Raw genomic sequence first — 24,359 nt, 5'->3', positions numbered from 1 at the left:
CAACCATGATCTGCGTTCCATTCAGCCAGTTACCATAGGCTGATTTTTCAACACAGGAAATTCCATTACTTCTTAAACGCCTCTTGAACTATATCCACATAAATTGCGCCAATTGTATTCCGCACACGCTCACGCACATTTCAGTAGCACTGCATTTGATCTACATCACAAGGTCCACGCTCGGTGATTGTAATTAGATCCATTAAACGTTGAAAATAATAGCATTGCGCGATTATTTAACATCATTTGTTATCGTTTTATCTGCGCTGGAAAATTTATGATTGTCATGGAGATTATCAACTTGGTTGGTCCACGGATAAAATAAATATGATAAATACTACTCTCCCACTTGTACTGATGCGAGAGATGTTCCTCCCATATCAAACCGGGTATAACAATGGCATTGGGGTGAAATTTCATCTCCCAACGCATATATCATACATTGTCAGTTCCAATGAAACATTGTTCAAATTAGAACCTATCAAAACAACCGGATAGGATTAATTCAGTCACACCATGGGACCCGGCCGTCTCCAACAGATCGGTGACACTGGTTTGGCTTTGAACAGTGGTTGTTTGATTAGCGGGACGCTCTCATAATCCAAGCGCAGTTGGAATTTTCATGGTGTGTTCCCGGCTTTCCTAACTAATGTACTGATGATGGGTGGCACAATGTGACGGAAAAGATCCAATGAAATGAGCGTGGGCAATACTTAGAAATATTCCGTTCATACTTTTTGGCTTCCAATTGCTGAGAAATGGTGACACCTCGTAGATTTATAGTTTTCAAACAGAAAAGAATAAAACCAGAGCTATAGTTTGGATAATAAGAATCGAGCATTGTTGCTTGCCAAATGATCGAGAAAATGTGGATGATTGAATTATCACCCAGCATGCTACAAAATAATACTAAAAACATGAACACAAGCAAAGTAAAAGGTCAAATGAAACAAAAGGGAGCATTCTCTCAGAAATCATCATCAATCGATAGGATAAAATTAAAATATTTATTAAAATTAGCTTACAAATAACGTTAATTTTGTTACTCTAGTTAAAAGAAAAGGCACGCACACCCTTCGACGGTTGTTTTCTGTTTGAAGACGAGCGAGGAGCATGTTACTACTAGGATTCTGTACAATTGTTGTCTTTTGTTTTGGCCGCTACCTGCTTATCTCGATGTTTCTCTTACACTCCTGTTCGACCCGAACATTACAGATAAAGAGACTACCTAAATACTACTACAGATTCGCAATCACTATAATCTTAACTTAATTTTGTGAAAGAGAAAATGGGAGAAGCCTTAACAAATCCGAACATAGCCTAACGGTGGAAGCGACCGGCAGCCGGTCTGACTAATGACTATTCGAACAGGATCAAATCATAGACTTCCAGACTGTTCTAGAAGCGTGAACTAGACGATATAGATCAACCCGACAGACAGTAGACACTTCCGCCAACGTTCCGCTGTATCGGAATTTTACGCCTTTGTTATGGGTCGTCGGAAAAGCAGGATATGGGGTTCCGGTTGGTGGATCATATAGTGAATCCATCCGCGAGACTGTTGGACACCAATAGATCTCCATTCATTTTCACTCATTAGGTGTGTCTTTGGAACTAGTTTCGCAATATCCTTTGGTAGAACGACGTGTCTATCGGAAACAACAAGTAAACCGGTTAGATTCACAAGCTTTAAGGACGCCATTGAGTTGCAACATACCTGTACTCATACACATCGTCGTAGTATTTATCGGAGTAGTAAATGTCTTTTACGCTCATTATAAATAATTACACGAACACACAATGTAAAATCGTTTTATTTACACGAAAGCAGCCGTCTTTTTAACTGCCTATTTTTATACCACAATATCACCGTTTAACCTCACCTCGAGGATAATGAGTGAGCTTTCGTCTGTTGCTTTGTTTTTTGAGTTTTGAAAGTCCTTTCGCGGTGGCGGTTATATTTTTATTCAGCTCCATGCCCACCAGAACGCAAAGAGGTTGCGTTTTTTCAATTTTGACTGTTTTCATACCCACTGGTGTGGAATAATTTGTAGTACTAGATTAGTCCATGTTGATGCATAATTCCCATTATATCGAATACTAATTTCCAATCAATATTTTATTCAATTATATAGCGGGAATTCGTAAATTTTAAATCTTCCCGCTGAACATTTTTCATTTTTTTCACTTTTATTTTAAGTAAATGTAAATTTTGAGGGACTGTACACATAATACGTGGACAACATTGGGGGGGGGGTGTAGGGTTGCATGAAAATGTCCACGGTGAGAGGGGTGGAGGTATAGATACTGTACACGTAGACACATTAAACAAACATTTCTTAACCGTTTGAGTGCGGGGAGCACCTTTTAACATAGAAATTTGTTTTTGGGAACATATTGGGGGTACAGATTGAAAAAGTCAAGATTGTATCGCTTATTGCTCATCTATTTTTCGATGAATTTTCAAAATGGCACTTGAAAAGCTAAGGTTTTTAGAAATATACCCAAACTCATTCGCATTCTGGCATATTTCGCTCCGCACTCAAATTGTTAAAAGTACATTAAGATCTGTTTTCAAAAACAAATGAAATCTGTTCTGCATTTACATGAATGTTTAACTTTCCGCTCATTCTGGGTACTCCATATTAATCCAAAAAATTGTTATGTCTAACATTTTTCCGTATCATCGAACTTCTTCACTGAAATATATATTCTGAATGAAACTCCCATAAACGGTGAGCGATAAAGCTTTCATTGGTAATGGAGAATCATTGTTTTCAGCTTCTAAGAGTAGAGATTAAGAATGAAATAGCTAGAGAGACTGAGACGATTTTAGAGAATGATCATTGTTGGCAATAGGCCAACGAGACGGCGAGGAAAAAGGAAAGTTTCCGGATAAACAATCTGTTTATTCATAAACACGATTTTAATATTCCAATTTTCTTTTTTGTCCTTTCAATGTCCTTTCAAGTCTTTCCGTTATCTTGAGGTTATCTATGAGAATAATTATACGTAGGTTTATGTCGGTAAGTTGATGAGGTAATTTTCCTGTATCTCATGTAAATATTATAGTCACCTTGTATACATATAGCACTTCGCAAATGTACTTTTAGCACTAAATAACTATAAAGTTCGCACTAGGTAAGTATTTAGCAAGTAAGGTAAGTATATTTAATAATCAATTTCTTTTTAAATTCAGCTCTCTAATCCACTATAATTTTTTTTCTTTTTAAGAATGGTGCCCGAGGAAGAATCGAGAAAACAAAAAAAAATATGACAAATTTACGTCCGAGAGCCCGTACGTTGACGTTTCTCGCTGCTCCCGCTGAATGCAAGGTGGTTCATATCTCAAGGTGAGACGAGCCGACCAAGGGGTCGTGACAGTCCCCCCAGGTATGCCAGACCCCTGGCTTACCTCCTCATCGTGTCGCACCTCAAGAATCGTAAGCTTCGTCGCTGGTCGCTCATAGATGCCCGCCTGGGTCTGTACTGCCGCCGACCTTACCTGCCCATCTTTGCTCTTGTTTACTGAAATTACCCGTCCTTTGGGACAACAATTTCTTGGCAGTCCTGGATCGACCACCACCATCCTCTTCGTGAGGTCCGGCAGGTAGTCACGCACCCATTGTTTCCAGAAGATGTTCGATTCGACCTGTGATATGCACCAGGACCGTCGAAGAACCACTGCACTGTCGTCGAAGATCGTGGCCGGCCTGAGACCACTTGAAGAACCCAAAAAGAAGTGGTTGGGTGAGAACTGAGGCTTCAGGATCTTCTATCGGCACGTAGGTTAACGGACGGGAGTTGATGACATTTTCTACCTCTGTCAGCATGTTTTGAAGAGTTTCATCCGTTGGATTCCGCTCTGGTTTCATCGCCGTTAGATTCCTCTTCACTGACTGAATCAGCCTTTCCCAGGATCTTCCCATATGAGGAGACGCTGGAGGTAGGAACTTCCATTCCGTCTCTGGACTGGTGATTTCTCTAATAACCTCCGCTTGATCCATCTTCTTGAGTGCCACCTCAAGCTTGTTATTTGTCGCTTTTATTTCATTGCTCGCCGCTGTAAAATTTGTACCACGATCGGATAATATTTGTATTGGTGCGCCTCGCCGTGCCATGAAGTTCCTCAATGCCAGGATGCACGAATTCGCACTGATTTCAATGTGTACCGCCCGTATAGTCAAGCACGTTATAAGCACACCCTATCGCTTTTCAGTTCGACGCCCTACCACCACTAACATAGGACCGAAATAATCAATTCCGATGAACGAGAACGGTCTGGTGAATGCCGCCAGCCTTGCCGCAGGAAGATCAGCCATCGGAGGAGGACGTGGAGTAGCCCTTTGAATTTTGCACTCCTGGCATTTCGTTCTGACTCGCTGGAAAAGTCGTCTGATTCTCGGAATCCGGAAAGTCTGCTGCAACTCATTTATGACAGTCGAGTGATTTTGATGATGGTAACGTTCGTGAAAATCCTGGACTATCAGCCATGTGACGTGATGATCTCTTGGGAGGATAATCGGATTCCTAGCATCCATCGAAGCATATTCACACGCGCTGATTCTTCCATGCATTCGCAGTACCTTCTGCTCATCCAAGAACGGATTGAATTTGTGGATTGAGCTTGATTTCGACAACGTCTTTTCCTCAGATCCTGCGCTGAGAATTCCTATCTCGTCCGGGAAAGCATCCACTTGAGCTAGTCGATACAGGTAGATAGTGGCTTGTTGGAGCTCCTCAGCAGACAGTGGGCCAGTGATCCGTTTCCCGTTATCCGAATTCTGGCGAATGTTGTGAGCGGCTCTCAGTGCTGTGGCGATTGCGCGCAACAAGCGCTTCCACGACGAGTAATTCTCAACGTTTATCACTGGCGCAGGTTCTGCCTGGTGGTAGAAGATGTTTGCTCGAAATTCTTCGTCGGTAGTATCCTTTCCGCGACGTTCTCTTTCGACCGCTTGTACCCCCAGTCTGCTGCTTCTGTTGTTTCCAGGATTTCGCTGATGCGGAATGCAACGAATTGACCTTCGAGAGGCTCTCGGTCGTGCTTTGACGAGAGCTTGTAGATGAACGTATCGGTAGATGTGTACCACCACATTCCCAGAACCTTCTCTGTCCCCAACTCCACTGCGAGATTCAAGCTCTTCTCGGCTGTTTTGTCTTCCTTCATCGCCTCTACAACTGCAGGCGAATTGGAAATCCAATTTCGCATGTCGAATCCCGCTTGTGCGTGCACGAATTTCACGTCCCTGGCGAGTTGGATAGCTTCCCGTTCCGTTTCGACGCTTACCAGCATGTCGTCCACATAATGCTGCTTGATAATCGCTTGTGCGACTGTAGGGAATTTCGTTTCGAACCTGCGCGCATTGAGATTCTTTACAAATTGTGCGCAACTAGGTGAGCAGCAGGTACCAAACGGCATCACTTGAGTCACGGAGACGTCTGGTTCACCGGAAGAGTCGTCGAACCATAGCACTCTGAGGCAATGTTGATCTTTCTCGGACATCAGTACCTGCAAGTATATCTTCTTCACGTCGCTGCTGAGCCCTACCCGGAATTCACGGAAGCGATAGAGTACATAATCCAGAGGCGTAAGCAAGTCCGGTCCTGTCATGAGCATTGAGTTAAGAGAAACGCCATTTATTTTGGCTGCTGCATCCCACACGATTCTTACCTTCCTGGGTTTGTTCGGGTTGAATACAGGTTTCTTCATTCTCGCCTCCAAGCAGTGGAAACATCGCAGCACCGTTGGTTTGCTGTTTTATTAACATCCCTAGTTGTTTTTACTGCAGTAGGCATGAACTAGGATGGTTACTATTAGCAACGTGTTTTTTCACTTCAGTTAGTTTGAGCTGAGCACGAAATAAAGATAGACGCTTTTACTTAACACGTGTTCTTTTCAATCGCAACATGTTTGGTAGACGAACCTCGTCGAATTTCCATAACAAACTAACCTCGTATCGACCGGTATTTGTCTGGACAGCTGACTGCAGGATTTCTTGCGCACGCTGGTCTTCGATAGAGAATAAACGCTTCTCCGATTTGTATACTCCTAGTGTAATCTAGGGAACTCGAAATTCCCTAGATGCTTGCTATGAACGCAAGATTTTTTGCTCGTCCTCTCTCGAGCGTTTCGTGATTCAATCTAGGGAACTTATTACCCTAGATATTGGCAATTGAGGCCTAAGAATCACATATTGAGTCAAAATGCGACGAAGCCAGGGAACCTATTTCCCTGGACTTGTTTGATCTCTTACGGGCTAAGCCCCTTCAAAAATTTCCGTAATCATGAATACGTTTCAGAATCAGACGGCTCCAGATTGGTCCGTCCGGGTGAAACTCGTAACTACTTTCGGATGGGAAAATTTGGGTTTTGTCGTTTTGGTTATACCTTTATTTTTGAGATTCTTCTTTGTTAAGAGCTCTGGCCTTGGGTGCGTGGCGCCTGGTTGCCAACGCTGGTGAAAGGTTTCGGATTTAACGAATTTGCACTACGGTTTTAAATACAGATATTTACTTGTATTTAAATTGAATTTATTTAAACGAACTAAGTTTACTGTGTACTTTAACATGGAGTTGAACGTTTGAAATTAGAAATTGAACTGAATTCCTAGGCCAGAATTCCGAATATATATACGCAAGAATTCATACCTAGGCGTTAAAACTATAAAGGAGAGAAAAGATCTCTCTTTCCTTCTCAGACAACCGAGCCCATATCGATTATCTGCCTGCTATTTCCTACATGTAAATACTATCCGCTTATCTCTGCGGTCCTATACCTATTCCCTACTTCGCTCTCGCTAAAGGAGTCCAATAAATTTTCACTATCTAACTATAGTCGGCAAAACATCTAATCTCTACGCCACCCGCGTAGGAACCTAAATAAACATTCTGGCTTACTCGCATTTTTTCGTTTTCGGCCCTTCGCACATTCATGCGATAAGGGACGAACCTAAACTTGGCCAATTGCCGTCAATAAATATTAATTATTTTCGTCTGACGCACTATCTGGGCCGCACTTGATCCATTTCGAGGATCGTGTTAGTGACGTAATGTTCTGTGTTCGTTGTTCGTCTATCGTTTCACTTCCTTCGTGGATAATCCAACAGAGACGTGTCTTCGCTGCTATTGGTTCATGCATTTTCCCTCCCTTCCTTTGAGTGGAAAAGTGAGATTTGCGTTGTGGATCCCAATCAACAGTCGAGGCTGTACGTTTTTATAGGATTCGATCGGGATGCTCTGCAGATACGGGTACTGATCGCTAAGCTTTTGCATATTTACCGTCTGATGGAATAGATCAAGTAATTCGATATTTTTTCTGAACTTCTCCTGTCCGGAAATCTTGAGGTCCAGCTTCATAGAGTCGTTCTCCATCCGCCGCTTGTTGCCTGTCCACTTGAGGCACAGGGGTATAGTTTCTCCTTGCAACTTCACTCTTGCACCAGCGATGAATTCACTAGGGTGAGTGATGACCGGTCGTCGAGGAGGCGAACGTCTTAATGGACTTACTCGGACCATGGATGACGACCGGAGCGACTCGAAATAGCCCCTTGTTAGCGGACTTGTGATGAGCGTTGCACTCGCGAACCGAAGTGTTTTTAGCAACTTTTACAGCAGTCGTTTCCGAAGCGTTGGAACTACTTGTGGCGGTCCCATCGCGCTGGATGATGTGAAGAAGTAAATGGTGTTTGAAGGTGCACCCATTCTTCCCGCAAACCTGTTTGGAGTTGCACGTTCCGTTGTGTTTGCGGAGGCACTTCCTACACAGGCTGAACTCCTTCACTACTGCCCATTTGGCGTTATATCCCAGCTCCTCGAATCACTTGCATTTCTCCAGATGGGAACAACTTCCTTTGCAAACAACACATGTCTTGGTTGTAACGGCAGGTCGCTCAGTGGTGACCTGTTCCCGTGGCTTGCCCACAGGATCATCTGATGTTCCTTGGTTGTGCGCATTGAGGAAAGCAGAATTTTTTCTGCTGCTTCGGGCCGGTTTGGTTTCCCCCAATTGCAGGCTTGCAATCGGACAGACTATTTCCACCATCTCGTATAACCATTTCGAAAACGCTGCGAGGTGTACACGTGGTAGATTACGACGGTATTTCCCCCATTCTATCTTGAACGACGAAGGTAGTTTATCCGCCAGTTCGTGCTGGAGGGCCATCCATTAGTTGTTTCTGCATTTGAATGCTTTCGACACATTTTTTTAATAGTAATTTGATTAACTTTAATTAAAACAACATTCAATTGTGCAAAATCATTTCAGGAGTCTCCAGGATTACAAAATCGAGCAGTCTGACAAAATTGTGTCTGATAACAATTTATATTGATACTGAAGTTTTATCGGAGTTGCTATGTCGAAGAATTCCAAAAAATACTACACGAACACAACGCTTTAGTTCAGATATTCAAGACGGCATTGGAAAGTATGCCTTCGTATCTTTGGCTTATTGAACTCCTACGCATACTGTTTACTGATTAGGCAAAATGTTGATAAACTATTTGCTGCGATAACGTTGATTGCTCAAACAATGAATATTCAAATCGAAACAGAGCGCCTGAAGTGAATCAAATCCAATCACGCAGATTAGCGGTCAGAGAAGCACGTCATCTAAGGGCTACAAAAAGTTCAAAGGAAAATGTAAAATATAATGATGGCTTAACAATTCCTCCGTTCACATTTGTTGTGAGTACACAGCAAATGAATAAAGTAACCAAGGCATCAATCATATGTAAAAGAATAACGAGCTTTTAGACTTATTCATTACATTTATTTGCAACGGTGGCCGTAATCTACCACAGTGCATTGAATTGCCATGAAAACATTGGATTCGCTTAAACTCTTTACTCACACAGTGAATGAAATTCGAACAGACGAAAGTCTGTTAGAAAATAATAATCCAATAATCCTCATCCACTCGCACACTTACAAGAACTTTTAGCTTTTATTTTTTTTAAAGATCCATTCATCCATTCATTGAGAATGGATTTATATACTTCTTCAAACAAATTATCACTTGATTATGATAGTCCTACGTCAACCTTGTAGTTATATTACAGATCCAATCCATCCCTAGCTTTTGGCTCTGATAAATTCACGTATACGCTAAGCGACAATAACAATAATGGATTTTCAGAACACACTTTTTAAAATTAATTTACGAATGAAAGTGAATTTTTTCGGATCAAATAAGTATTTTATGTAAAAGGAAATATTTTTTTCTGCAAGTGGAGAAAAAATCTTATACGAAAATTGTTTCTGATGATGATTCTATATTATAGTGATATGTTTTAGTGGGAATAAAGGAAATTCATGAAATTTTTTTAGAATTTTAGGGTCTGGACAACGTGCTTCAAGTAATTAATTAACGCCAAGATCTCATTCACATCTTAGCAATTTTAAGCTGCCTACGGGCTTTCTAATCTTATAAAGAATAGATTGGGATCCAAGCTCGAATGTCACCACTAGACATGAATACTTTACATTTGTTATTGTGGAACCTGTAACCTTCTGTGGTGTTGGTAGTTGACCTCAACGCGGTGGGAAAAGAGCGACAGGAAATAAGCGAAGATTCATTATGCGAATCTTAGCAAAGGAAATCCCTTTTTAGCATGGTTATCATTATTAAATGTTCATCAAATATTTACCGTTTTGTTCGCAAATTTGTTGCCATTTTGTAGTTTCTTGTATGCCCTCGTCTATATCAACAAGAAAGTGGGAACTTGATTTTCACAAACTTTCCTGGAGGTGAATTTTATATCAGCAAAATCGTTTCGTCAAAGGCAGAGTATAAGATGAATGTATGAGAATCTTTTGACCAAGATTCCGAAGCTTATGGCGAGTCACTATCGCTGTGTGTGATCTGACATTATACTAATGGAACACATTTCGTCTTTTATTGGCGATCTAACGCAAAAAGTAAACGATAGGTGAGAAATCTGGATTTTGTTTTTGAACTAAGAAAATGATGATAAGGTAACCTAAAACTCAAAAACAAATCACGTATATTTTACTTCCGGTCATTCTTATAACAAGTTGGTTCACGTAACAAAACTTATGCAGTATCTTGGAAGTTTCAAATATGAACTTGTGTTAATTAATAGGGATCGATCTTTAGATCTCATCGACCCCTGGGAAACCGATATTGACCCCAAGGGGTCGTAAATCGGAATATAACATACATAATCAATTAAAACTTAGAATAAATAAAGAATAATAAATGAAAAAAAAGGTGCCCCAGTTGTGTGGATTTTTAATGAAAGGTGTAAAAAGATACAAATTCGACTTGAAAATTGTTATGAAATATCTATTATAACATAACATGTCCACCTCAAATGAAATAGACAATTGAGTCCATCGATTTTTCTAAGCTTCCCGTACAAGTAAATGTTATGATTAGAGCATTAATACATCCGACAACTGATTCAATTTATATAAAACAATATTATGAAATATCGAGTTTGCTATAATTTTGCTCCGTAAAGGTAAACATAATTATAGTTCAATCGTGATATTGAGCAACACCTAGGCACACAGCCAAACGCAAACTCTGGCAACTAACAGCATATATAAGGTACACCGGCCTGAACTAAGTAAAGCTGCCACGATTGACCCTCTCGAGGTTTACAACTCGCCAACCTCGTTCTCTTTTGCCTCTGTGCACGCATACAGCGTGTTAGCTGATTTTCGGTGCCGTGCAAAGTCGTAGCAGAAAACATTCAAAATGGTAAGTTTTGCTCATTTTCTGCATGCCAATCGGTGCTTCGGGAAGAATCATCCACGGGAACGTTGAAATCGCTTCGATAATTGAAGAATTATTAGTGAAATTTACAATTCCAAATTAACCATCGTGGTGAAATACCTCATTGCCTAGTCAAAATGTCGGACGATGGTTGGCAGTCGATAGGAGAGCGAGGGAATACGAGAGAGAGAGAGAGAGAATATCGGTCTGAAAAGTGACGGCGAGGTCTCTTTCTTTTTCCGGCCACAGACATTCAGCTACAAGTTTAGATCACGTTCGGTTGTGTTGTTTTCTCGTGCGCTAGTAGGATCCATTCATCAGTTACAAAGGCAGTGGCACTACAAAGAAGAGGAAAACACGTTTTTTCTGCTCCTGGTACAGTGGCACAGAGAGCAATAGTTGAAAGTTTGCGGTCTCCACCTGGAATCGTCTGAAAAGCTATCAAAATGGTAGGATATTAAGTGCGCATAGTGCAAAAAGTGCATTTCACAATCTCGATCGGTAACTGCATTGAGAAAAAAAGACGGTATTACAGCTGATGGCGAAATGAAATGCCCCCTCGCAGATGCAGGCAAATAGAAGAAAGATGACGCAGAAGCAACCGTATGACGTGGTTAGGGATTCTCAGTGTAGAGCAGACAAATGTGAAAGCACCGTAAAAATTCTCACAGCGGTTGACAGGATTAAAATCGATTTTGTGTTTTTTTTTTTGTTGGCGAGATGGGTCATTTTTGTAGACGCACGTTTATTGATTTTATTCTTTTTTTTCTCTTTCTTCCTAACCTAGGTTAACTTCACCGTAGATGAAATCCGTGCCATGATGGACAAGAAGCGGAATATCCGTAACATGTCCGTCATTGCTCACGTCGATCATGGCAAGTCGACACTCACCGATTCGCTTGTATCGAAGGCTGGAATTATTGCCGGTGCCAAGGCCGGTGAGACCCGTTTCACCGATACCCGTAAGGATGAACAGGAACGTTGCATTACCATCAAGTCCACGTAAGTTGTTTTTTTTAATCTTTGTTGATTCTCTGGAATTGGGCATGGAAGTTGAACAGAGACTGCATTCACTTTCCCAGCTGAACTTTCTAGTCATTTCATTGTAAATTTTCATTCTCCTGTTTGTATTAGTGTCATCAATGATGGATACATTCAATGGATAGCAACGTGGAGAAAGTTATACATTTCATTCCTTTAATGTTTCTGATGTCGAAGAATTTAGTCAACCAAAATTTGTATTTCAAGTTTTACAATATTTGCTATGTCGTGTTTTGTTAGGGACTTGCAGATTATTGCCAATGCATACATTGTAAGCATTCGAAATCTCAAAATAATCTAGTCGCGATAAAATATTGCATCAACTGTTGTGTAATTCCAAATTCGTAAAACAAGGATTCCAGTGTAGTTTGCGCGTGCTACCATGAATGTATACTCATAAATAGGTCAATATTCAGTGCATCGTTAATTTCGCGAACACTTGAAATAGAAGCACAATGCAGTAAGCAAAATTTATTTGTTTTTCTTCCTCAGTGCCATCTCCATGTACTTCGAGCTAGAGGATAGGGATTTGGTGTTCATCACCAACCCCGATCAGCGCGATAAGGACTGCAAGGGTTTCTTGATCAATTTGATCGATTCCCCTGGGCACGTTGATTTTTCATCGGAAGTAACTGCCGCGCTACGTGTCACTGACGGTGCACTGGTCGTCGTCGATTGTGTGTCCGGTGTCTGCGTGCAGACCGAAACCGTGCTACGTCAAGCCATCGCCGAACGTATCAAGCCGGTCCTGTTCATGAACAAGATGGACCGTGCCTTGCTGGAGCTGCAGCTGGAAGCGGAAGATCTGTATCAGACCTTCCAACGTATCGTGGAGAACGTTAACGTTATCATTGCCACCTACAACGATGACGGCGGCCCAATGGGTGAGGTTCGCGTTGATCCATCGAAGGGTTCCGTCGGTTTCGGATCGGGTCTGCACGGGTGGGCCTTTACCCTCAAGCAGTTTGCTGAGATGTACGCCGTTATGTTTAAGATCGATGTTGTTAAGCTAATGAACCGTCTGTGGGGAGAGAATTTCTTCAACGCCAAGACAAAGAAGTGGGCCAAGGTTAAGGACGACGATAACAAGCGTTCCTTTGTGATGTACGTTCTGGATCCAATCTACAAAGTGTTCGATGCTATCATGAACTACAAAGCTGACGAAATCCCAAAATTACTGGAAAAGATCAAGGTTACCCTGAAACATGAAGACAAGGACAAGGATGGTAAGGCCTTGCTGAAGGTTGTGATGCGTTCCTGGTTGCCAGCCGGTGAAGCTTTACTTCAGATGATTGCCATCCATCTGCCATCACCCGTTGTTGCTCAAAAATACCGTATGGAGATGTTGTATGAAGGTCCGCTGGACGATGAAGCCGCTGTTGCTGTGAAGAGTTGTGACCCGGAAGGTCCTCTCATGATGTACGTGTCTAAGATGGTACCGACCTCGGATAAGGGACGTTTCTATGCTTTCGGTCGTGTATTCTCCGGTAAAGTTGCCACTGGACAAAAATGCCGCATTATGGGCCCCAACTTCACTCCCGGAAAGCGAGAGGATTTGTACGAAAAAAGTATCCAGCGTACCATTCTGATGATGGGTCGTTATGTTGAGGCTATTGAGGATGTTCCATGCGGTAACATTTGCGGTCTGGTCGGTGTTGATCAGTTCCTGGTGAAGACCGGTACTATTTCCACCTTCAAGGATGCCCACAACATGAAGGTCATGAAGTTCTCCGTGTCGCCTGTGGTGCGCGTTGCCGTCGAACCTAAGAATCCGGCCGATCTGCCCAAACTGGTCGAAGGTCTTAAGCGTCTCGCTAAGTCCGATCCTATGGTGCAGTGTATCATTGAAGAATCTGGTGAACACATTATTGCCGGCGCTGGTGAGCTGCATCTGGAAATCTGTCTGAAGGATTTGGAAGAAGATCATGCATGTATTCCACTGAAGAAATCCGATCCCGTTGTGTCGTACCGTGAAACCGTGTCTGACGAATCCGACCAAATGTGTTTGTCCAAGTCGCCCAACAAGCACAACCGCTTGTTCATGAAGGCTGTTCCAATGCCAGATGGTTTGGCTGAGGATATTGACAACGGAGATGTAAACTCTCGTGACGACTTCAAGGTACGTGCCCGTTATCTGGCAGAGAAGTACGATTACGATGTAACCGAAGCCCGTAAGATCTGGTGCTTTGGTCCGGACGGAACCGGCCCGAACATCGTTGTTGATTGCACTAAGGGTGTGCAATACCTGAACGAAATTAAGGATTCAGTAGTTGCTGGCTTCCAGTGGGCCTCGAAGGAAGGTGTTCTTGCTGAAGAAAATATGCGAGGTAGGTTTTTTTTGTCTTATCTGTTATTTAATATTCAGATTTATTCAATGATGATTTTCTATAGTCCATAAAACAAATTTGATGGTTAATTATATATTCAAGCTTAAAAGGTCTGATTTTTTTCCGAGGAAGACCTAATTAATGTTTATAGGGATTTTTAAATTTCATTAACACATTCTCCTGTTTTGCAGCTGTACGTTTCAACATTTACGACGTGACATTGCACGCTGACGCTATCCATCGTGGTGGTGGCCAGATCATTCCTACCGCTCGTCGTGTCTTGTACGCTTCGTACATCACGGCCGCTCCACGTTTGATGGAACCAGTGTATCTATGCGAAATCCAATGTCCAGAAGTTGCTGTCGGTGGTATCTATGGTGTACTGAATCGTCGTCGTGGTCACGTATTTGAGGAAGCTCAAGTCGCTGGCACGCCCATGTTCGTCGTTAAGGCCTATCTGCCTGTCAATGAGTCGTTCGGATTCACCGCTGACTTGAGGTACGTATCTCCAATTACACCCAACTTTTGTTATAATAGCAAATTTGGTGTAAGCGCAAAGCAAACTGTTCAATGATTGCTAGCCATGTAGAATTTGCTAAAGCAAAACTTGTTTGAAAAACATTGTTTTTTCTTCCTTATAGAATTTACAATACCTGTCGAACTAGACAAAGCTTTTCGTGCTTGAAAAAAGAATCATTTCTGTTACGAAACACTACTCATGACAACACTTTCTTTCTGCTACAGATCCAACACAGGTGGACAGGCGTTCCCACAGTGCGTGTTCGATCACTGGCAGATCCTGCCAGGAGATCCAACTGAAGCCAACACCAAACCATACAACATCGTTCAGGACATTCGTAAGCGTAAGGGTCTGAAAGAAGGTCTCCCAGATCTAGCGCAATACTTGGACAAATTGTAAACATTTTATTATTAAAATAACATTCTCACGATTCAAACTAGAAGAGTGGAAAGAATGAAGCATATTCTGCTACAATTAAGCTAAAGGAAATAATTTATAAATGTTTACAAGAAAACTCCCACACTCACAACAAACCTGTCAGCAGTATCAACCCAAACTGGAGAGACGATCCTTCTACAACTGCTAAAACCAATCCGCTTGTTTTTTGTTTGCTTTAATTGGCAAAGTATAGTTCGTACCTTGTTTTTTCCTCATTGCAAGTACACACAACGCTACCACACAGACCCTTGGGGTTAGCGAAATGAAAAATCAACCGGCGACAGCAACCAATCAAGAAACGAAATACTTGTATGATCAACAAACAATAATGGAAACAGTGATATAACCGAGAATACAGAAGATGAGAAATCATGTTGAAAACTGGAACAGAATGAGTGTAGTTTCACTTTCCTTTTGTTTTAAAGATTATGTTTTGGTGATACCACATCTTGAAATATGGCTAAATATTATTCGACAGGGATAGTTTTGCACTTTTTCTTCCAAGGGCACAACTCAGCAAATCAACATATTGGTAAACATTATTTTGCTACGAGATAATTGGACAAATTTTATACTCTTTACAAGTGACGTTTATTTTACATTAAAAAATACAAACGAAAACTTATTTCGAATCATCGCACTGAAATCGAAAGAAAAAATCATTGATGGACAGAAAACTGGAGCACCAGGGAAGGATCGCTGCACTTCTATGATCAGGTAAATATACTTTTCGTTTATCAAAAAAAAATTTGATTCAGGATGATTATTTTACGCTATGAAAAAATGATTAAGTTTATATTTTCAAGCTCAAAAGGTCTGAATCAGCCCTCTTTTTTATTGAACCAACTGAATCAGGAATCAGTTTATTTTTATTTTTGTTTTCTTTTCTTCACAGGAATCATCCCGAATGCAACCGCGAACTACTGTTTGATAAGGTAAGATCTCTTTCACTCGTTTATCTATATCTGTTATAATTGAATGATGCTAAGAAATCATGGACCTGTTCTGATAAATAATGAATTGAAAATCGATTTTATTTCTGACACCTCTTCTGACAACGAAAATCTATTATCACAACTATCACACTCGGTTTGTAGATAACAATCTAAAAAAAGTTTTCTTTTTCATTGCAGATTTCGGTCGTTACTCCGCTTCGTTATTCGTCTTTTAGATCCCAAAGAAGACCTGCATCGGGACGTTTCTTCTCGATTATTTTCTTTTTGGGGAAAAAATTTCATTGAGCTCTCTAAAATCAACAAAAACATGTACAGATAAAAATCAGTTGAAATATCGCATGACAATTTGTTTGCATGGAAAATTGCAGAACGCGCTGATAGATACAGCTCGTAATTCTTGTCTGAAAAAAAGACAATCGAATAGTGTTGTAACCATTATGATGCTTTATTTTGATGAACAGAAAAAACAGCAGAAATGGAATTCCAGCTCATTGACCAGGTAAATATATTTAACGTTTTTTAATTATTTTTTTTCAATCAATGATGATTGTTTAAAACAATGAAAAATGATTATACTCATACATTCAAGCTCAAAAGGTCTGAACCAGATCTCTTATACATTGAGATATTTGAACCAGTAATCAGTGTTATAATTTTTGTTTTCTCTTATTTTACAGAATCATTCTACATTGAATAGTACAAGCAAAAACTCGTGAATAAGAACAGGAGCATTTGAAATGGAATTACAGATTTTCATTCATTGGCAAGGTAAACATATTTTTTCTTTTGTCACATTCTATTCAATCAATGATGATTGTTTTTTAATCTATGAAAAAAGAAGATTATTTTCATAAACTCAAGCTCAAAAGGTCTGAAATCGACCTTTTTTAACATTGACATATCTCACCATTAAACGGTATTCTAATCCCGGTTTCCTCTCATTTTACAGAAACCTTTTTTCAAATGCATAGCTGACAAATTATTTAAAAGGGTAAGAACTATTTTTTTAAACCTTCCTATATTTCAAATTTGAATGATGCTAAGAAATCATGGACCTGTTCTGATATATAATGAGTTGAAAATCGATTTTATTTCTGACACCTCTTCTGACAATTCACACAACAATAACTGATGAAGTTTTGGAACAATAAGTACACCCGCCTAATGAAATATTTTTCTTCTTTTCCAGATCATCATAAGTGGGGTTTGGAGGTGTTTCCATTTTTTTAAGGTAAGAATTATTACAATTACGTCAATTAAAATTTTGTTTTCCGGCAATAGAAATCACGTGATGAAATGTATATTCACGGACCTGTTCGTATTTCCGGTGACCGAGTTGAATTCTTCTGACAATATTGCCATGAAACAAACATTGAAACGCTCAGCAGCTAACCTAAAAGATACGAGACGATTACTAAGTTGCATTTTCGTTTTCATTTCAGATTGACCATTTTCTATGGCTTAAAATTGCAATTTGTTAATTTCGGAAAATCGAGGGTGGAGTTGCATTTTCGTTTTCATTTCAGATTGACCATTTTCTATGGCTTAAAATTGCAATTTGTTAATTTCGGAAAATCGAGGGTGGAGTATGCATGCATTTTGGTATATAAGAGAAAGATCTAAACAATAGAGATACAATAGTCCCTATTCTCCATTTCAAATTGTGCAGCTTGACTGAAACTCAATCCCTGTCGAGTCGAGCGAAATTGAGTATAGAGCGAGAACACAAAATCAGTAGCACGATGTACACAAATATCAGATGATATGTCTCAGTGCGAACCCATAAGTTTTCAGGTTAAAACTAGGTTGAGCCAAGCGAATAAAGAAACGTTTTGACAGCAGTGAAATGGAAACTTGCGAAAATAGGTTGGAAACAAAGACGAATTCGCCATTAGCAAAGCCGTGGTTGGCACGTGGGCAACAAAAGTAAGAAAAAAAAAGCGTAAGCATAAAGGATTTAAAACAACGTGTTACTGCTTCATTCTATGCATTATACATTTCGTGGCGTGCCTTCGATTCGAGCGACTGTCACATCAAGTGAAAACCCCTATTTGGTCAGTATACATAATAGCTACTGTGTCTAATACTATAATAGAGGAAACAGAATTACAGCAAAGTTGCTCGCATAGCATGAAGTGAGTAAACTCATAGCCAACCATCTTCAATTCGAGCCAGAGCGTGCCAAAGATTTTTCATTACTACCATTTGTAAGGTTCGCTTCACATACAAACACCCAGAGAATTAAGGATGTCCTATAACATCAACGTCATCACTATTTCTATAAACGAAGATTGAAAATTCGACTATTATAACGTTGGCTATTTCGATGCATTATTTTGTTTCTCTTGGTTTCAGATTGAACGATATGAACGATAAAAACACGGGTAAGAGAGACGTTGGTTTTCAAGTTTTAAAGACGGCATTGGCTGAGTTTGCAGTCGTTTAAAGTTGAGAAAAAGAATACAGCATCACCGAAATCTACACTTCATATACAATTCTAATAATAAAGATATGCAATAAATAGAATAAAGAAGAAAGCTCCTATTTAGAAATCCGTTTTTTTATTCAGATGCGATAACATTGTTCTCTTTTACGCTCGCTCAGAACACACACTAAACGAATAAGCGCGAGTTCAATCTCATTGATCCACTCTTTGATAAGTTACCGCCTCCCATTAGTGCCCAGCGTATGAAATTGAATACGCAAAAATGCCAAAAATGTTTTTGAAAACTGTTTTTGATAAAACTAAAGCGCATTTTAAATTATACCACACGGCAATTTAATAGTGTTTTTGTGTCAGTGTCATTTTATCTGTTATTTTTGTTGATTTGTTGTGTATTGATGCTTGCAAAGTTTGAGTTTAATGAAGTCGCAAAAGTAAACATAAATTTATCAAAGTTTTATCTCTTAAAGGATTCTAAATTGCTGAAATCTGTGACACAACACTACTAGACGAGTGTGAAAAATTATATCTAGAAAATCCGAAGAAAATTATGAAACAGCAAAAAAATCTATGTTTACTTTTGAGCGTATGAAATTTCATACGCTGTGCAACTACGGTATATTTCTTTCTCAATAGGATATATCAGCTTCTCGATAATCCGGAGGCGCTGTACAATTATCTGATTGATTTGGACGAAAACGCTTTCGAAAATCCAGTGTCAACAAATGATATTGACTTTGTCATCATGCCCCCAAGCGGTGGAGACAGTGATGTGGATGCTGGAGATAGTCCCCTTTATTCCGCGCAGCGAATGAGGTGAGATGGCTCAAGTCACTGCATTCCCGTAGGCGAATGGCGTGACTATAGTTTGTCACTAGGGTAGATTTGAAGTCGTGTCCTCATATGTTATCGACTCGGGTATCAAAAAGAAGTTGAAAAGTAATGTAGCTTCAACAATGAAGCGAAGAACTTTGTTATCTCACGTCACTCGCCGCGTAGAATAAGGGGGAGTGACTCGGAGGACGGGTGCTCCCTTGGCCGAGTGGTTAGCGTCATAACTAACATGCCGGGTGTTCGGGTTCGATTCCCGTTCTGGTCGGGGGAATTTTTCGTCAAAGAAATTTCCTCCGACTTGCACTGTGATCACACGTATTCTAGAGCTTGCCACTCAGAATGCATTCAAGGCGTGTTATTTGGCATAGAAATCTCAACTAAGTACTAATAAAAATGACGCAAGTAATACTACGTTGAGACGGCGAAGTTCCTCTAGGAACGTTAGTGCCATTGAAGAAGAAGAAGAAGACTCGGAGGACGGCCCTTCCGGTTTTGGCAAACAAGTGAATGTCGAAAGCAACATTGAACGAGGCCAATCACAAGAATGCTCCTCGGGCAGCAGCAAGAAGCGGAGAGCCAGACACTGGGAAAAGCCTAAACACTCGAAGTCATCGGAAGTTAGGTTTGACGGAATAAATCGGGCCCTATTCCAGAAAACGAGACGAGCAATTCGTTGGTTGATATTTTTCCTCGAGCATATGGGTTCATCACTCAGACGTTTTGTTTTTATGGATTGATTGGGGGCAATGTTTGTTCACCTAATCAACGATTTATCAAGAAAAGTTTTAAATCTCTATATATATATATATATATATATATATATATATATATATATATATATATATATATATATATATATATGTTATTTGACCGGTCAAGTCAGGGAAAACAATCCCTTTAGAAATTGGGTGCAAAAGACACAACAAAGGATTATTTGTTTAATTGTTGGCACCGATCGAGTACGTGAGATGATGATGACTCGTTCGCACGGTCGATGATTGTTTGTCGTACCGGTGATGCGACGATGATGATGCTACAGTACTCCCCTCCTAGACTAGGCATCCCTCTAGCGGTAGCGAAGGGGGATGACAACTCGTCGCCCGGAACGAGTGACCCTAGTCTGTGGAATTGTAACCGAGGCTGTTGGCGCGGGACTAAAGCTACTTTGCGACGGTTGCTGCTCGTCCATCGTGTAAGCAGGTTTCAATCGGTCGATGGAAACATTCGTCGTCCGTCCCTTGACGTTCACCTTGAAATGCTTGCTGTTCCGACTCAGCACCTTGAACGGACCATCGTACGGGAGAGACACCGACAGACGCACAGAATCGTTGCGAATGAACACGTGTTTGCAGGTCTGCAGATCTTGATGCACAAAAACAGGTCGGTTCCCATGCCATGCCGTGTCCTTGGGACGCAGATCACGCATAGCTTCTCGTAGCTTTACGACGAAATCTGCTTCGGTCCGACTTAAGGCGTTGTCGATGAAGAACTCGGATGGTATGCGGAGGGTAGTTCCGTACACCATCTCAGCTGGCGATGCTCCGATGTCTTCTTTATGGGTTGTTCGCAAACCAAGCAAGATCACCGGCAAGTGTTCAGTCCATCGGTTCGGATCGTGACAAAGAATGGCTGCTTTTAACGTTCTATGCCATCGTTCGATGATGCCATTCGATTGGGGGTGATACGCCGTTGTCCGCAGATGGCTGATTCCGAGCAGGCGAACCAACTCAGAAAATAAGGATGATTCAAACTGGCGTCCTTGGTCTGTCGTGATGTTATGCGGCACACCGAAGCGAGCGATCCATCCAGTGACAAGAGCTTGAGCGATCGTCGGTGCAGTCATGTCAGGAACTGGAAGTGCTTCTGGCCATCGCGAATACCTGTCGATGATGGTGAGACAGTACCGTTGACCATTATTTGGTGGAAACGGGCCAACAATGTCGATGTTGATGTGCGAGAACCGACAATCCGGTGTCGAGTAGCGGGTAACGGGTGACTGTGTGTGGCGCGTCACCTTTGACCGTTGACACTGCAAGTAGCTCCTGGCGAAGGCGATGCTGTCCTTCCGGATGCCGGGCCAGACGAATCGCTGCGTCATCAGTCTAGCCGTAGCACGTGTGCCAGGATGGGAAAGGTTGTGTGTCGCTTGCAGAGCAGCGTCACGAAAGCCTTTCGTAACGAACGGTCGAATGCGATCGGCAGAGCAATCGCAAAACAATTGTTTTGAATTGCCTGGAACGGTAAAAAGTTTAAGCAGCAAAGATGTTTCCGATTGCCCTTCCAGCATATCCCGGATCTCCTCGTCGGTTTGCTGGTCGTCAGCGAGGGCCTTGAAGTCAATCGAGGGGTAGGCTTGGATTGCGCCGATGCGTGAAAAAAGATCCGCCACGATGTTCTCCTTGCCGACGACGTGGCGGATGTCCGTTGTGATTTGCCTGATAAATTCCAATTGGCGAGCCTGGCGGTTGGTGGCTTTGTCGAGCTTCTGACGGAAAGCGTAGATGATCGGCTTATGGACGGTGTAGATGTGGCAGCTCCGTCCTTCCAGCATGTAACGGAAGTGTCGCACCGCAAGGTAAATCGCCGTCAGCTCACGATCGTACGTGCTGTATCGAAGTTGCGCCTTGTCGAACTTCTTGGAGAAAAATCCCAGCGGTTGCACCTTGTCGTCGACGATCTGGTGAATGACTGCTCCGGCTGCAATGTCGGATGCATCAACCCAGAGAGAAAGCTCGGCTGATTTGGCAGGATGAGCAAGCAATGCTACTTGGGCGAGTTGCTGCTTGCATCGTTCAAAACCGGTTCAAGACCGGCCGAATTCGCACTTCGCCACGTTTATGGCCAGGTTGTGTTGCTTGAGCCGTTCAAACAGTTGTCGCAAATGGTTATTGTGTTCTTCGGGCGACGATGAGGCGATGAACAAATCGTCGATATAGGGAAAAATAAAGTCCAGCCCCTGAACAACCTTGTGGATGAGCCGTTGGAATGTCTGGACAGCGTTCCGCAATCCGAATGTCATGTAGGAGAATTCGAAAAGTCTAAACTGCGTCGTGATTGACGTCTTCGGTGTGTCGTCTGGGTGGATCGGGACCTGATGGAATGTCTTCTGCAGATCAACTTTAGTAAAAATAGTTTTACCTTGCAGAATCGTCGTGAAGTCCTGAAGGTACGGAAGCGGGTAACGATCGGGTACGGTCTGAGCGTTCAGGGCACGATAATCTCCGCACGGGCGCCAAGAACCATCAGCTTTCTTCACCATATGCAGCGGACTGGCCCAGTTGCTGCTGGACGGCCTGCAGATCCCGAGTTTCATGAGATGTTCGAACTCGGCACGGGCGGCTTCAAGCTTGTCCGGTGACAGACGTCGTGGCCTGGCGTAGACGGGCTGTCCGGTGGTCTCGATGCGATGAACTATCGATGATTGGCTTTCCGTGCCTGATGGAGCGCGTCGTGTGATGCTTTGGTAGTCGGCCAACATTTCAGCGTATGGTGATACTGAACTGAATGTTTTAATGGAGTACTCACTCGTTTGCGCAAGCACTCCGGCCGATTCGAGAGTTGTGGTGTTGTCGATCAGGCGGTTGCGTTTGAGATCGATCAACAAATCGAAATTGCAAATGAAATCTGTGACGTCGACGTGACGTCAGCGATCAGGAATGTCCACAAGAACTCACGACGAAGTCCAAGATTCACCTTCAGAAGAGCTTCACCGTAGACCTTGATTGCTGTCCCGTTGGCGGCGAACAACTTCATCGTGGTTGGCTTCATACGGCTTGAACTAGAACCTCTTGGAATGACCGACACATCGGCCCCGGTGTCGATCAGAAACTGCATGCTGGTGGTCGTGTCCGTGATTTTCAGGCGAAAAATTTTGTTCGCGTCGTCAGAAAGTTCGCCTACTTCCAACGACGAGTCCAACATCTGGCGTCACTGTTTGCTCGCTGTGCCAGACGACGATGGCTGGCCGAATGAGCACGGTTTCCGACACTGCCGCGCGTCATGTCCAAAAACACGATGGTACCAGCACTGTTCATCCGACGGCGTTTTATCACGGGAAACGAATGTTGACTTTTCACGACCACGTGAGCGTGAACGCGATCGCCCTCGATAACCGCCGGCACCACGTGCAGAAAATATTTTTTCGAGTTTGCTCGATAGCTGTGCAATTTCACGATGAAGGGCTTCGATGGTGCCTTGCGTTGGTTTATCCGCCACGTGTGTTGATGACGATGGTGTCTGCTGCGCCTTCATGTCGATGGCGTGGATGTTACGAAGACCCATCGAATCGACGATGGCATCCGCGATAGTCGTCTTCTCAGCGGCGTCACCCTTTGATGCGATCACAGCAGCTTGAGCGTGGGGTGGCAGTCTAGTAGCCCACAAATCCATCAGCACCGTCTCGCCGAGAGAATTTCCAGCAACACGCTTCATCTCGTTGAACAGCTAGCTGGGTTTCATGTCTCCGAGCGGCATGTCCGACAGAACTCGCTGCAAACGTCGCTGCTGGCTGTCGGCGAAATGTTCCGTGAGCTTCTTCTTAATGTACGGGTACTTTTCGGTGGCCGGCACATTGTCGATTATCGAACGCAGATCCGTTAATTTGTTCGGAGGGACTTGCGCCATAACAATATTATATTTGCGCGTATCGTACTGAGTCTGCGCGCCGAAACCAGAAGCAGCGAACCAGAATTCCAACGAGAGGAAATACGACTCGATATTCGAATCAGTCATACTCGGCGGTTGGAGACGAGGTGAACTGATTGATTCTAACTTCACAGGAGGTTCTGGCTCGGGCTCAGTCATGATGCTGCGACGGAATCACTTTATCGACTGATAACTAATTCGAGCGCGATAGCAGAATTCGAAAACTGCTTCTTTTAACTACGAACGTCGGGGTCACCACTTTGGTGGCTTTGTCGTACCGGTGATGCGACGATGATGATGCTATATATATATATGTATTTCCAATAAAGCAGTTGCTTTGAATTACTCATTTTCGTTCAATATGTGAAGACCCTTTTCGTGCCGTGTTAATATATTCAAAACAGTCATCTAGCA

General features: G+C 42.2%; 4 protein-coding genes across 5 annotated transcripts in view; 1 reads left to right on the top strand and 3 right to left on the bottom strand.

Annotated features, from left to right (window-relative positions):
* The window catches only part of LOC129777364 (60S ribosomal protein L9), a 432,239-nt gene that overhangs the window by 98,580 nt on the left and 309,300 nt on the right, over positions 1 to 24,359 (bottom strand). The gene's annotated exons all lie outside the window — the stretch shown is intronic.
* LOC129777366 (cyclin-dependent kinases regulatory subunit) lies at positions 989 to 1,953 on the bottom strand. Its single transcript, XM_055783607.1, has 2 exons — positions 1,718 to 1,953; positions 989 to 1,649 (listed from the first exon to the last, which is right to left on the bottom strand). Exons 1-2 carry the CDS (start codon positions 1,774 to 1,776, stop codon positions 1,478 to 1,480), a joined length of 231 nt encoding a protein of 76 aa, XP_055639582.1. The 5' UTR covers positions 1,777 to 1,953; the 3' UTR covers positions 989 to 1,477.
* LOC129777345 (eukaryotic translation elongation factor 2) lies at positions 10,572 to 15,693 on the top strand. Of its 2 annotated transcripts, none has more exons than XM_055783573.1 (5): positions 10,572 to 10,727; positions 11,530 to 11,744; positions 12,276 to 14,110; positions 14,302 to 14,608; positions 14,855 to 15,693. In XM_055783573.1, exons 1-5 carry the CDS (start codon positions 10,725 to 10,727, stop codon positions 15,027 to 15,029), a joined length of 2,535 nt encoding a protein of 844 aa, XP_055639548.1. In that variant the 5' UTR covers positions 10,572 to 10,724; the 3' UTR covers positions 15,030 to 15,693. The 2 variants fall into 2 exon arrangements, with proteins under 2 accessions (XP_055639548.1, XP_055639549.1); XM_055783574.1 differs by lacking the exon at positions 10,572 to 10,727 and adding an exon at positions 11,039 to 11,191.
* Positions 23,229 to 23,732, bottom strand: LOC129773070 (uncharacterized). The gene has a single exon (XM_055776620.1). It carries the CDS (start codon positions 23,730 to 23,732, stop codon positions 23,229 to 23,231), a length of 504 nt encoding a protein of 167 aa, XP_055632595.1.

Source organism: Toxorhynchites rutilus, chromosome 3 (assembly GCF_029784135.1).
Source record: "Toxorhynchites rutilus septentrionalis strain SRP chromosome 3, ASM2978413v1, whole genome shotgun sequence".
Classification (NCBI taxonomy): Eukaryota; Metazoa; Arthropoda; class Insecta; order Diptera; family Culicidae; genus Toxorhynchites; species Toxorhynchites rutilus.
This window is presented reverse-complemented; position numbering and strand designations above follow the sequence as displayed.